Source organism: Sceloporus occidentalis, unplaced genomic scaffold, assembly GCF_023333645.1.
Source record: "Sceloporus occidentalis isolate IW3139 unplaced genomic scaffold, rSceOcc1.0.p SCAF_99, whole genome shotgun sequence".
Taxonomy (NCBI): Eukaryota; Metazoa; Chordata; class Lepidosauria; order Squamata; family Phrynosomatidae; genus Sceloporus; species Sceloporus occidentalis.
Window position 1 is genome coordinate 225,039 of NW_028317079.1, and position 12,644 is coordinate 237,682.

At 37.3% G+C, this 12,644-nt stretch overlaps 1 protein-coding gene across 1 annotated transcript in view; it reads left to right on the forward strand.

Annotated features, from left to right (window-relative positions):
- The window catches only part of LOC149284090 (netrin receptor UNC5C-like), a 165,974-nt gene that overhangs the window by 101,583 nt on the left and 51,747 nt on the right, over nt 1-12,644 (forward strand). The window contains exon 2 of the mRNA XM_089497134.1: nt 8,306-8,527. Within this exon, the coding sequence (XP_089353260.1) occupies nt 8,306-8,527 (222 nt within the window). The remainder of the gene's footprint in view (nt 1-8,305; nt 8,528-12,644) is intronic.

Below are 12,644 nucleotides of genomic sequence, written 5' to 3' on the forward strand. Positions count from 1 at the left end.
GTCTATGCCATTATTCAGATTATAGTGACTTGGAACAACTAGACACATACAGACCCGGCTTCCCAGTGCCTTCAGCTGATCATGGGTGACAGCCTAATAGTGCTTTTGTCAGGAGATGAATAAGAATATGGCACAAAGAAATCACACATATATAATTGCTTTGAAAACAAATCTGTTTTGTCTGAACAAATTGGAAGCAAAATGTGTTCAATTGTCAAGCCCTATTCTTCACTGTCTGATTTGGAGATCCAATTCATTGACGTCTGTGACCAGTATAGGAAGTCTCTGAATAAAGGTAGCTTTTTTTCTTCTTCTTCTGCTGTGTCTTACTTAAGTTCTTTTCTCAAGTGTTAATTAGCGGTTGTCTACATTAATTTTAGACCTATTGGATGTTTATTCACCAAGGTGGAGTAAGCGAGGAGAGTTGCCGTTTCAAATTACCAACTATTTTGTAGGCCAACTTAATTGAGCTTTTTTGAAATAGGAGCTCAGGTTGCCCTGCACAATGCATAGTTAAATAAGAATCACCTGCTTAAACTATGTATTATGCCAGGACAGCCAGGGCCAGAATGGTAATGAAAAGGGGCCCTGGCACTTTAAGGCCAGCGGCTGGATACACATGGCACATTATGTTTTTATGCTCTTGCAGCATGCAGGCGTGAGTATTCAGCCGAGTGTCAGTAAGGTTAAGTATGGGGTGCTCTTGGCCAGTAGTCCACTTGCCCATTTTTGCCATAGAGCCAATCTGTGTGTTGGGGCAGCTTAGCCTTGTTTAAGGAAAAAATTGTCAGCTTTTCATAATTTTCAGTTTTCATCTGAATAACATAAATACCTCAACAGTTGAGTCAGATGCAGATGGAAACGTTTAATATACTAAAAATGTCACCAGTAGGGCTGTGCATACATGGTGGGCATAATGGGGTTTATTCACTACAGCGGGCGTTAGAAGATGAGTTGTTTCAACTTGCTGAATTTACTTATTCAAATTTATTTATTATTTATATATATGGTGCCAGACCTTCCCCAGCAAGATTCTCCTGCAAAAGCTGAGCTGGCCCTGCATAATGCATAATTAAGTAGAAGAGGCAATTTTTTCCAGAAATGTTACCGTTATCGCATAGACATAGCAGTCCCCTTAAATGAATGCACACGGCATGCCGGGATTTATAGGGTTAAGTCTCAGCTAACGTATGTGTCTTCATTTTCTGCTGAAAGCTGTATTTGCTCAAATTATTCATTGTTGGATCTGTGTCATATTGTGCACAGACACATTTTGGTCTTTTATCTTCCTCAGTGTCCTATTAAAAAAGCAAATTACAGCTTCATATTCATTATTTCCTTAATTAACCATTCTGTTCCACAATTCTGGTTCAGTGAAGCTGCTACTGGGAACCTCCTCTTCTCCATTAGTGAAAATCTGGCTGCCAACCACAAGAGGATTTCTGATTTTTGAGGGCAGGAAACATTAATGTATGGTTTCCAGTTGGTAGAAAACTCATACACTGTTCCTTTGTATTCTTTTTTCTAGATGTGATAGAATTTGATGCAAAGTAGTAACTGCTTGAAATATAAATGTTTAGGTTCCATCATGACCGGCAAACGCCCTTGTACTTCCCTGCACGTATAACAAGAAATTATTGCTTCTGTTCAAGAATTTAACAAATTGCCCCTTTTATCCCTAAAATGTAAGTATTGCTATCAGCTATCAAGGGACTCCTCTTGTCCTATATATTATCTGTCTGCTCAGTTGACAGCGGGTGTACAAACAGACATTTTCTAGATAAGACTTCCAGTTCTTTGCCATGGGTCATATTTCGCTATAGCTGGCTTCAGAGTTTAGTAGAAAGATGGTTATCATTTTTTCTGAAGGCTTTTTTTGTTTTCACGCCAAGCTTGGCTGGGAGATGTCATTATTTTCCTCCAAAATTTAGCTAATGGACTTCTAACACAATTTAAAGATCCACAGGGATAAATTACTCATGGACAACAGCGTTTTTGTCTTGCTGTAACTTGAAGAGGCTTCAGAAGTTTGAAATAATAACCACTTCTAATGAAATAGTATCGCATTAAGAATAAAAATGTAGCATGATGGATTTGCCCAGCAGTTTATCACAGTGTCTACAGAATTTCCGTTTTCTTAACGGGAACAAGACTGGTTTTGTCTTTAATTCAAATAGAAGGTTGGGTCAAAAGTGTGTTTTTTGTTTTTTTTTTATCTTGGAGTTATTTCTGTATATTAGTGTGACATATATTTTTTTTACAATTATTTAAAATCACAGTATATCAACTATCAAACAGAGTTTTACATTTCTTTTACACAAGATGAAATATGTTCTCTTTCATCCTGAATGGTATGGCCCAGGACCTAGGTGAAATATATTATTGCTTACAAGGCATATCTTAACCCAAATAAATAATGTCTATTTTTTCCCCTGCGCATTATTAAAAAGGGAGGCTTGCCAACATTTGCAGTGTTCGCGGTTAGGACATATGACTTGCTCATAGCCCTGTATTGAGTTTTATTGGTAGATTGGTTCACCACACAAAAGTACTGTTTTATGCATAGATTAAATACGACATTTGACTGAGCAGAAAATGGCATTAGCAGTGCGAAGGTCTATGGTCTGGGTTATTGCTGGGTCACACTTTGTAATATACCTTATAATAAAACCAAGAATTGTTCTCAACCACAACTGCAATAAGAGGCCAACATTATTTGTTGGGAATGGAAGCATTGTATAGAAAGATTTTTTGTACGGGATGTCACAAAGCTGCTATTATTATTCTGTAATTGTGAATCTCATCATTTTCAGTCTTTGGGACTTTTTATTAATGGCATTAGTTGGTATTCAGAATTCATGGTTTGACCAAACCAAACGTAAAATCGTATGTCATCAAAGTCACAATTCCGATACCCTTTCGAACTGTTTAGTTTTATACTTTTGTGTTCGTATCATGCAGATTATTAGGTAGCAGACCAGATCCTGGTATCTACAAAAATATCTGGAAATACAGAAGACATGGTACCACCGTAGCCATATATAATTCCCGCTTATGATTTATTTAGCGAGCAAACATGGTTTTAATGACTGATATATCCCTTAAGAGCAAGCCGGTTTCCTTTACCGGTAAAATAATAAAAAACATTATTCAGGGTAAGTGCAGGAACAGTCTGTGATGGGGCAATTTTCTTAACCTTATTAAAATGATTGTACAATCCATCTTCCTTCCTTAGCTAGGCATTGTAATAAATGCATGCTTATTAAGCCTTAAACTGTAACACCCCCAAAATGAGGACAGTATAGATATTCATATATTAAGTACAGACATAAACCGCATCTCAGCAGACACGGATGTCAATATCTATGAGCCCTTCTATAATAAAATGGTAATTGAGATGGTCTTAATGTATGAGGGAGACCCTCGCTGTGACTTATTGTTATGAAATATTGAAGATCATTTATTTTGGTCTCACACATGTCCATCTTTAATTAGGTATCAGGGTTAAAAGGTGGGCCAGAGGTGTGCATCAACCTCAGGACTACTGTGTCAAAGCAAGGAAAAGCCTAATGTTAAAAAAAACCACAATGATCCTGAGAGAATTAATATTTCTCTGACCCAATGTCATGCTTATGACTTCTGATATAGGTTGGAGTAGAGATGTTTAAAATTTATTCTCCTACTGCAGCATGTAAAAAGTGGCTACAGATGACGGAAAAATATATCTTAACATTTAGCGATGTTTGACTTGGGGCTGAATTCTGCTAAATAGGCATTTATGCTAATGTATGCACAAATAGAAAAAAACGTTAAATGTAAAGGAATATGACTGGAACTTTTCCTTCTGGTATTAGATGTGAAGAAATATCTTGGGTTTGGGGTTCTCAACAAACGTATATGGGACATCCATTATGACATGGTGATTTGGCAGATGGTACTTACACTTCTAATAGATTTATTGGTATAAAGGACAATAACTTCGTGCAAATATCAACCAATCAGATGAATTGCCGCATGCCTGCCTGCGTAGTAAGCTGCTACCCCTTACCAAAGCAAAAAGGGCTAGAAACCAGACTGTAAATGTAATTCTGAACTTTTATAGACCCTGGGTGAGATGTTTTACAATTTCATCACAACTGTACATTTAGTACATCTGTAGCAATCCAATGATTTACGCAATATACTACAGATGGGCTCCTCAACCAAATTTTGACATTTCTTGTCACTGATTGGCTGCTTGGAGCAGCCAATGAGTGGCAGGAAAGCAATGGGAGGAACCTCTAGGCGTGTGCACAGGGGTGTGCACAGAGCGTTGGGGCGGACTGTCAGTAAGTAAATCACATGCAAGAAGATGTGTTCATCAACAGGCAAAATAGCAATATGGGGGGGTTCTCCTGAATCCCACCGTACATTTGCTTAAGGAACATCAACATAAATTAAAAATACATAGCTTGAAAATTTTGTATATTGGGCTGACCTTTATATCAAACCTTTGTAGAAGCTTCTGCACTAATTCCGATGTTTTTTTTTCTGTTAACTTTTCTGTACAAGCTACACTGCATCAGGATCTCGCAGAGTGATAAGCAAATAGACGCAAATAAAATTAGGTTCCCAACCATTCATTTCAAATGAAGGCTCGTCGTTCCCTTGTAAATTCACCTTCAATAGAACCTGTTTTCTATACTGAACACGTGTAATGGATACTGCATTTTACAATCTAACTCAGGCAGCTATTTTCTTGTGCTGTTTCAAAAAATGGATTGATATGTTCATTATAGACAGCTAAGGAAATTCTGCTTGATGTTTCATAGTTAAATCGGCAATCCAACGCCGAGCAGGTAATCATTACTAATCGCACAAAGAAATGTCTGTGTATTTGTATGCGTGTGATACATATAAACTTATTTTGCGAAGCACGGCCCTCTCCACTTAATGTATCGTTTTGTCTTAGTCTGTCGATTCTCGTCTTGTCATACCCCTTGAATATATATATGTATTGTAAGTTGTTGGTGGTATGTAAGTAAAAGATAATAGTAATAATTTTGGAGTAACAGGAACATACAGCAGGCAGATCGGTAACTGGTTGATGTAGCCATTGATTTTACAGCTGCCTGGGCCAGTTAGGGGAGATGGAGAGCGCCCACAAATCAGGACTGTCCCAAGAAAAGTGAGACTGTAGGGAGGTATGTAATTGTAGTTATGCATGTAGAGCAGATCTGGTGAAACATGTAATACGCCAGGGTATATGTAGTCCACAGCAGTTGGAAGTTCCTGCATAGAACCTACATAATTAATATAATCAATTGAAATAATTACAAATGAAGAACATGCTTCCCTCCCACCTCTTGCATATCCTTCTCCTTTTTTTCTTTGCGTTCCCCCTTTCTTTCCTTTCCCTTAGACAGGTAAATGCACTCCTGGATTGCAAGATTCCTTGTATTATCATTTATTTATTCCAGGACATAGTCTGCGGAGTAGAAACTTGCCGGCCCTCTTTACCTAATGTATTGCTTTGCCTTAGTCTGTCAGTTCTAGTTGTGTCATTTTCGCAGTGCTTCTTATAATACATATTTTAATTTAGAACATTCCCCATTCCCCATTAATAAATGTATTGTAAGAAGCGCTGCAAAAATTATTGGCGCAATATAAGTAAAAGGTAAAAATAATAGTCACGGAATATAATACTTTTGCAGAAACCAGATGGTTTAGAGGCAAAATAATATAAAAATATTCAAATAAGTATTTTAATATTAAAAGAAATCACTGGAAACATACCATATTAATCAGCATTGGTACCATCTATCTATCGATCTATCTCTATCTATATCAATCACTATCTATCTATCTATCTATCAATCTATCTCTATCTATGTCAATCTCTATCTATCCACCTATCTATATCGATATCTATCTATCAATATTGATCCCTATCTATCTCTATCACCCATCTATCTATCTATCTATCTATCATCTATCTATCTATCTATCTATGCACTTAATAAGGATGCTACAAAATATTTGCATTTTCTTTTTCTATCAGAAATGTACTTTTCCTGCTCTAGATTAAGTTCAAGTAACCTAATGTTCCAACACCTATCTAATGTTTTTTTTTTAATATAGCGCATCATGCTTTACCACCAGTCTATATTAGTACTAATTTGGAGAGAGATTCCAACAACCTGATGCCTTCCGTAACAAGTGTCCCTTTTAGTACCGTCCTTTCTGCATTCACAGTGTCCAAGTTGGATCCTGGGCAACTATTTAAGTACCAGAGACATAATTTGCTTGGAGATGCACAACATTGAGCTTCCAAGTATTATGAAGTGACTTTATGGATGTAAAAAGTTGGTATCTGTGATCTTCTCCATATACAAAGTTGTTAGCAAGCCCAGTATTATGTTTAGAGAAGAACTGAAATAGTTTTTTTATTCCTTTATGCCTTTCAGCATGTAGGCTACTCCGTAACATAATCATATTGATAATGGAATCTTCATCCTGTCTCTCCTACCCTCATCAAATTGCTGCACGCAGTCATGTTGTTATGATGCCACTAGACAATCTAGTTTGCCTGAGCTTCTTTGAAACAAAAAATGAGATTCTTGTATTCTTCTTGTCTCGGGAACACCTGAAGAGGTTGCAGAGCCCACACAACGACTTTCTCCTTTACAATAGTGCCTAGATTGCTAATGCAGTACTCTGTCCTCCCTTATTTTGTTGTTATATCTGTAATCTCAAGTGTAAATGCACAGCCTGGCAGGATAGCTAAATGAGCTCTACATGGCTGTGAAATATGAATATCTTATTATCTGTTACCAATTTCCCTTTGAATGGGCTGCTGTGTATCTCAGTGAATCCTACCTTCTTGTATTACTGAGATCCTTCGTGTCTTTTGTTCCTTTCTAATCGCTAGATTCCACGGTCATTGTGTCTGATAGCGGTAACAAATCAAAGCAGGGATTATGCCGTCACAATTGTGATTTTATGTCCAGCTAGAGCAGATTTGAAATGAAGCTAAACAAAATTATGATGTTGTGAATATACCGTCGAAGAAGCAGAGCCTTGGAATGCGGTAAATAAAGCCCGGTCATGAGCAAAAATCTATCAGTGTAATTATTGAAAATACATTCTTATTCTCCCCTAGGGAACACAGCACTGCTGGTATTGATCAGCTAAGCCTTCTGACTTTCACCTAATTTTACTTTTTTTTTCTTTTGTTTTTCAAGTTCAAAGTAACATTCTTATTTAAAATTGACATCATTTTATTTGCTTTATTTATCTATATATCTATAGCAACTCCTGGTGCATCACTGCTTACAGGGCGGGTTACAAGAGAGGTTCAGCTTCCATAGACTGCTTTAAATCATGAAGTGCCAACATATGATGTCATATCCCGACACTCTACATTCAGAGCAGTGGCCATGGAAGGGCATCCATTCAGGTTGACCAAAACCACCTATTCTGGCTGACCTATCCCATTCATTGAGGTTGACCAAATCCACCCATTCCATTTGACCGTCCTCCTTCATTCATGTTGACTAATCCCTTCGATTCCAGTTGCGTATTATAAGGAAGGAAAATAAAAGTTAATAATAAAACATTAAAAATCTTGTTATATTTTGTATTCCAATTTGTATTTTATTAAAGAAAAAAAACAGGAATTATGAGTGTTAATAGGTCTTAGGTGCACAGTCAAGCATTTGGTTAGACCTTGTGCTTAACACTAAAACACAAGTAGAATTCCGAATCAGTGCTAACTCAGGGTTATATGTCATTGAAATATGTATTTTTATTTTATTTATCCTGGAGCTGTGAAAATAAATACATATCCTGAAGTTGATAAATATGTTTATTATTTGAGCTGTGCTCAGGAAAAGAAGACCTTGAACAGGAAAAGTCCTTCTGTTGATAATACCTATGTATTTTCATGCATAGCCTCATTCGCCTATGACAAGGTATTTTTAGAGTGAACATCTTAGGGCACTCTATTTGAGTAGAAACAAACAACCGTCCTTCATAGTGCAGATAAAACGGTGTGCTATATAAATACATGGCTCAAGTGTTCAGTTAAACTTGACTATTAAGGTAAAATACAATAATGATTAGTGCAGTGGTTTTGGATTAACCACCAAACACATTTAATTTCAAAATAAAAAAATATAACTTAAACCCGTAGAATATATTGAGGTAAACACCCAAAAGCTCAAGGTGATCAGCTCCTGGGGGTCTTTCCTCCAGTAAAACTGTCTGATTAGCTTTTTTGAACACCAGGTTATTCCTAACCCAAGCTTATGCCTCTATTTTACAGATGATGATTTCTTTCATGAGCTACCAGAGACATTTCCATCGGATCCTCCAGAGCCATTGCCTCATTTTCTCAATGAGCCAGAAGAAGCCTACATTGTGAAGAACAAACCCGTTAACTTGTACTGCAAAGCAAGCCCTGCCACTCAAATCTACTTCAAGTGCAACAGTGAATGGGTTCATCAGAAGGATCACGTGGTGGACGAAAGGGTGGATGAAACCTCAGGTTTGTTTTTGGAACTGAAACGTTGCCCTCCTATATGTAATAATTATGTTTTTGGTGGAGGTAGGTGGAATAGTGAGGAATATGAGTGGAACATTGAGTGGCAAATGCTTTTTTAGCTACAGAAGCATTTGAGAACGGTCTGGATACTTCTTTAGTGATGAATATAGAAAGATATAAATATTAATATAATTAAGTTATATTGTTGACCCTGGGATAAAATATATATTTTTATTATTAAAAATCAGTAATGATACAGTTGAAAAATAGGTTGATTAAAGCATCCCATAATATTGTATCAAATTTGTGGGACTAATATGGAAATAAACTGCATTATAGGCCCCCTGAGCATCCTCCTCGGTGATATAATGTTAATCACCAGCTCTGCAGTTTGAGCAGCTTTAACAGGCTTTTTTATAACATACAATATATATATATACTACTTGTTTCCAATGAATGTTAATAAATTTGAGTCTTTTTCGCTTAAGGCAGAAACCTGAAATGCTGTCAGTAGTATCACTAAATAGCCTATTCAATTCCCACTCTTTCTGTCGTGTCACTTTGGTGATATATCACACCACATGGTGATTTTTTTTTATAATAATGTATCCTGTTTTTGCAAATTTTTTTAGACTGTCTTGAATTTTTGCGCTATGTGAGTTCTATAGGCTTTCTAACCTTAAAAAAAAAGATTTTTCTAATGTCCAAGGCAGCCTCACCAAACAAGAATGCATATAAGTACTTTTTGGGTATTTTAATATGAATTATAAGCAATTAAAGTACTCACCTTCAGGAGAAGTGCAACTCCACAGCAGAACCCATTTTCCATGGTCCATTTCTTGCATCCAATCGCTGGCAGGAAAGTGTAGGGAGACATGCTTTCTGCACATGTACACGGAACGTCTTGTTAGAAACTCTAGAACACTAGTCAAGCCAGTGGTGGAGCTGACTGGCGTTAAGTACTTTACATAGCAGGCGTGAATATCTAAAAACTTAGACTTGGTGTAGATTTTGCAGACTATTGGATGATGTCCTCTTAAAGGAACAGTTTGCCTAATTTGTTTACTGAACCCAGGCACAGTTGGATAATGCTTTGGGTGCCTACAAATTCACAGAATGGCATCCAACATTCCTGTCTAACTGACATCAGACAGCATAGAGACTTGGACTGTGAAGCAAATGTCATTTTCTTTACTGCATCCTTAATAAAAAGTTTGGGGCCTAGCTGTCCCTTTAATTTATAGAGTATTTTGGAAGAAGCCAGATCTGTATCATGGGAATTATAGCGCTGCTTGGTATGATACCATAAAACAAACTATAGCAGACATCTCTGTACACTAAGGATGCTTATGTCAGTGCATTTGTTTGCCAACAAGCAGTACTCCCTTTTCGTTCGTGACAAATATGTTCTGAATACCAAAAGAAAGATTACTGAATCTGGAAAAAGTTAAATACAGACAGTAACCCTTTGCGTGACGGAGGTAGCATAATGCATGGTATATGCATCTTGTACGAGGCCCAAAGAGTTAAATTGTAAAAATTTTCATGGAAACATACCAGTATTGTATGTCATCAGTATGATCGGACTTACCTTTAATAACGAGGACAAAAAACCCAGAGACCACAAAATTACTATATAATGAACCACACTGCCAGGCCTCAGTTTATAATTCCCGTGAGCACAGTAACGGCAGACCTGATGCCTCTTACTCTAAACGGAAGAAGTCATCCGAGATTAAAAGTACACATTTGCTACAGTTTTTAAAATTGCAAATCCATCTATGAAGCCAGACACTTAAGAACACTATTATGACATGACAAAAATGTAACCCTTGTTTGTTTGTATTATAAGTAAAAATAGTAATGTGTTAAGAATTATATGGTCTGCCATATAATAATATTGATCCAGTTACTGAAATAAGTAAACCAGTAAACAGCTGCCAATACTACCATATTTTGAGGAGCATGGTCTAGCTGGTCTACCCAGCATGTGGGTATGTGATTGCTTGGTACCTGATGAGTAATGAGAAAAGGTTAGGTTTGTCAACCAGCTCAGGTTCACTCTACTGGGAGCGCACACACCATGCACCTATGCTATTTAATAAACAACTGCAGAATAGACTTGTACATTCCGATTTCTATGAATTTTAACAGAAATTGTCAATTTCGTCAATTTGTACAAATGTCCGAAAGCGAGAAAGGACACCATCGAAACAAACAAAAATGAGGCAGAGAGCTCAGATTTTCTTTCACTCTTATTCACGCTTATTCGTGCTCCCTCACACTCTCTCAATGTCTCCCTGATTCCATGTCCCTGTATCCTTTCCCGCAGCCCTGTTTCTTTTCTTGTCTCTTCTTTTTTTTTGTCTTCTTTCTTCTGTTCTTCGCCCACTTCTCTCCACTGTCTGCTCCGTTAACCTGGCCTCCGGGAGCACTTCCACAAATAGGGTGGGGCCTTTGGGCATAACCTCTCCTGAATGGAAGAATGCGCTTTTGAGGAAGTAATTAGAGAGGCCATTATAATGCAGATAGATTTGCGGAGAAAGAGTTTGCGGAACGCTTCTCTTTGTCTGCAAATCTTTCTTTGTTATTGTGCCTTCTCATAATACTTCCGCAAAATGGTGGAGCCATGGAGACAGCCTCTCAACCGTTCCTCCAATCAGGAGAAAGAGAGTATGCCCAGAGTCTCCGCACTTTTGCCAAAATCCACTAGACATGGTTAACCGAGCGGATAGCAGGGAGAAGCGGACAAAGAAAGAAGACAGAAGAACAAGAAGAAGCAAGAGAAGAAGCAGAGCTGCGGAAAAGAAGAGAGGGACACAGAAGAGGTTGGCAGAGAAGGTAGGGAGACATCCAGAGAGCGGGAATAGAGGGTTAATGAGAGTGTGGGAGAACATAATGAGAGTGTGAGAGAGTGAATGAGAGAGTGTGAGTGACAACGAATTTCATTTCCAAATGGAGAATCGTTTTTGATTCGTGTTCAAGTCTCCTGTAGAAGGTAAAAATGTAGCCCACTGGAAAAGGATGCTATAGTTAAAATTCCAGAGGTTTTACAGGTTCAGGAGTAGTTCTGTCAAGCATTATTAAAAACAGTACATTTGCCCTCATATGAGGGCCTAGAATTTGACACAGTGCTTTGTGATATTAGCACTCACAAGAGAACTGTCATCGTGCTCCCGTAGGAGCTGTGGAACAGACTGCTGCTTCAGGCTACACTAACCCACCAGTCTGTGTCAGCTTTCAGAAGCTGTCTGCAAATTAACTAAGCCATGAGAACATCTCATGGTGGGCTCATTGTTTCAAATTAAGAACGCCCTTTGTTGCATGCCATTTGGTCAGATATGTTGCTTGTAGCGTTACCAACCAAACTCTTAATATAGTTTATATACGAGAACAGGACACTATTATTACATTTATTGTATTGTTTGTTATGCTTGTTGTTTTCATTGTATCAATGTATTTTTTTCTGTGATTTTGTACCTCATCCTGTGTTTTACATATTTATTTGTTCCAAAAATGATAGACAGTGTTCTTTGTTTTCACTGTGGAATGAGGTTACACTTATTGGGTTCTGATGTAGTCATTACATTTGGTGAATCATAGTTGCCAGCTCTGGGATCCATCGCATACTTTATAGAGAAGATAGGTTTTGTAATATCACAGCACTATTAAAAGAGTTCGGGTTGAGAAGTCAAACCATTCTTACGCAATTGTATACCAATTGTACTGTCTTAAAGGAACTCTAATGGGTTCATACAATTTGCTTTTATAGACTTCTTTTTTATTATTCCCAACGATGACATTCACAAAGGTCAAGTGAAAGAATCCTGGCCATTCCATTGACTGTAACCTCAAATGAAAGTTAGGTCAAAGAAAAATAAGGAAGAAAGGGAGATGATTCTATTAACGCACAATATAAATTGCTTTTCCTTACATATTACTTTTTTCAATGCTTTCCGTTTTTTTCTTACGTTTAAAGTTGATATTTCCACATAAGTGTTTCCTTAAATATGGTATATAGTTTGAAAAGAGCACCCAAGACAATCAATGTTGTAGAAGTAGAAGGGAATGTATAGATCAAACAAAAGTAGAACCTATTTTTTTTGTTTCTCGCTATTAA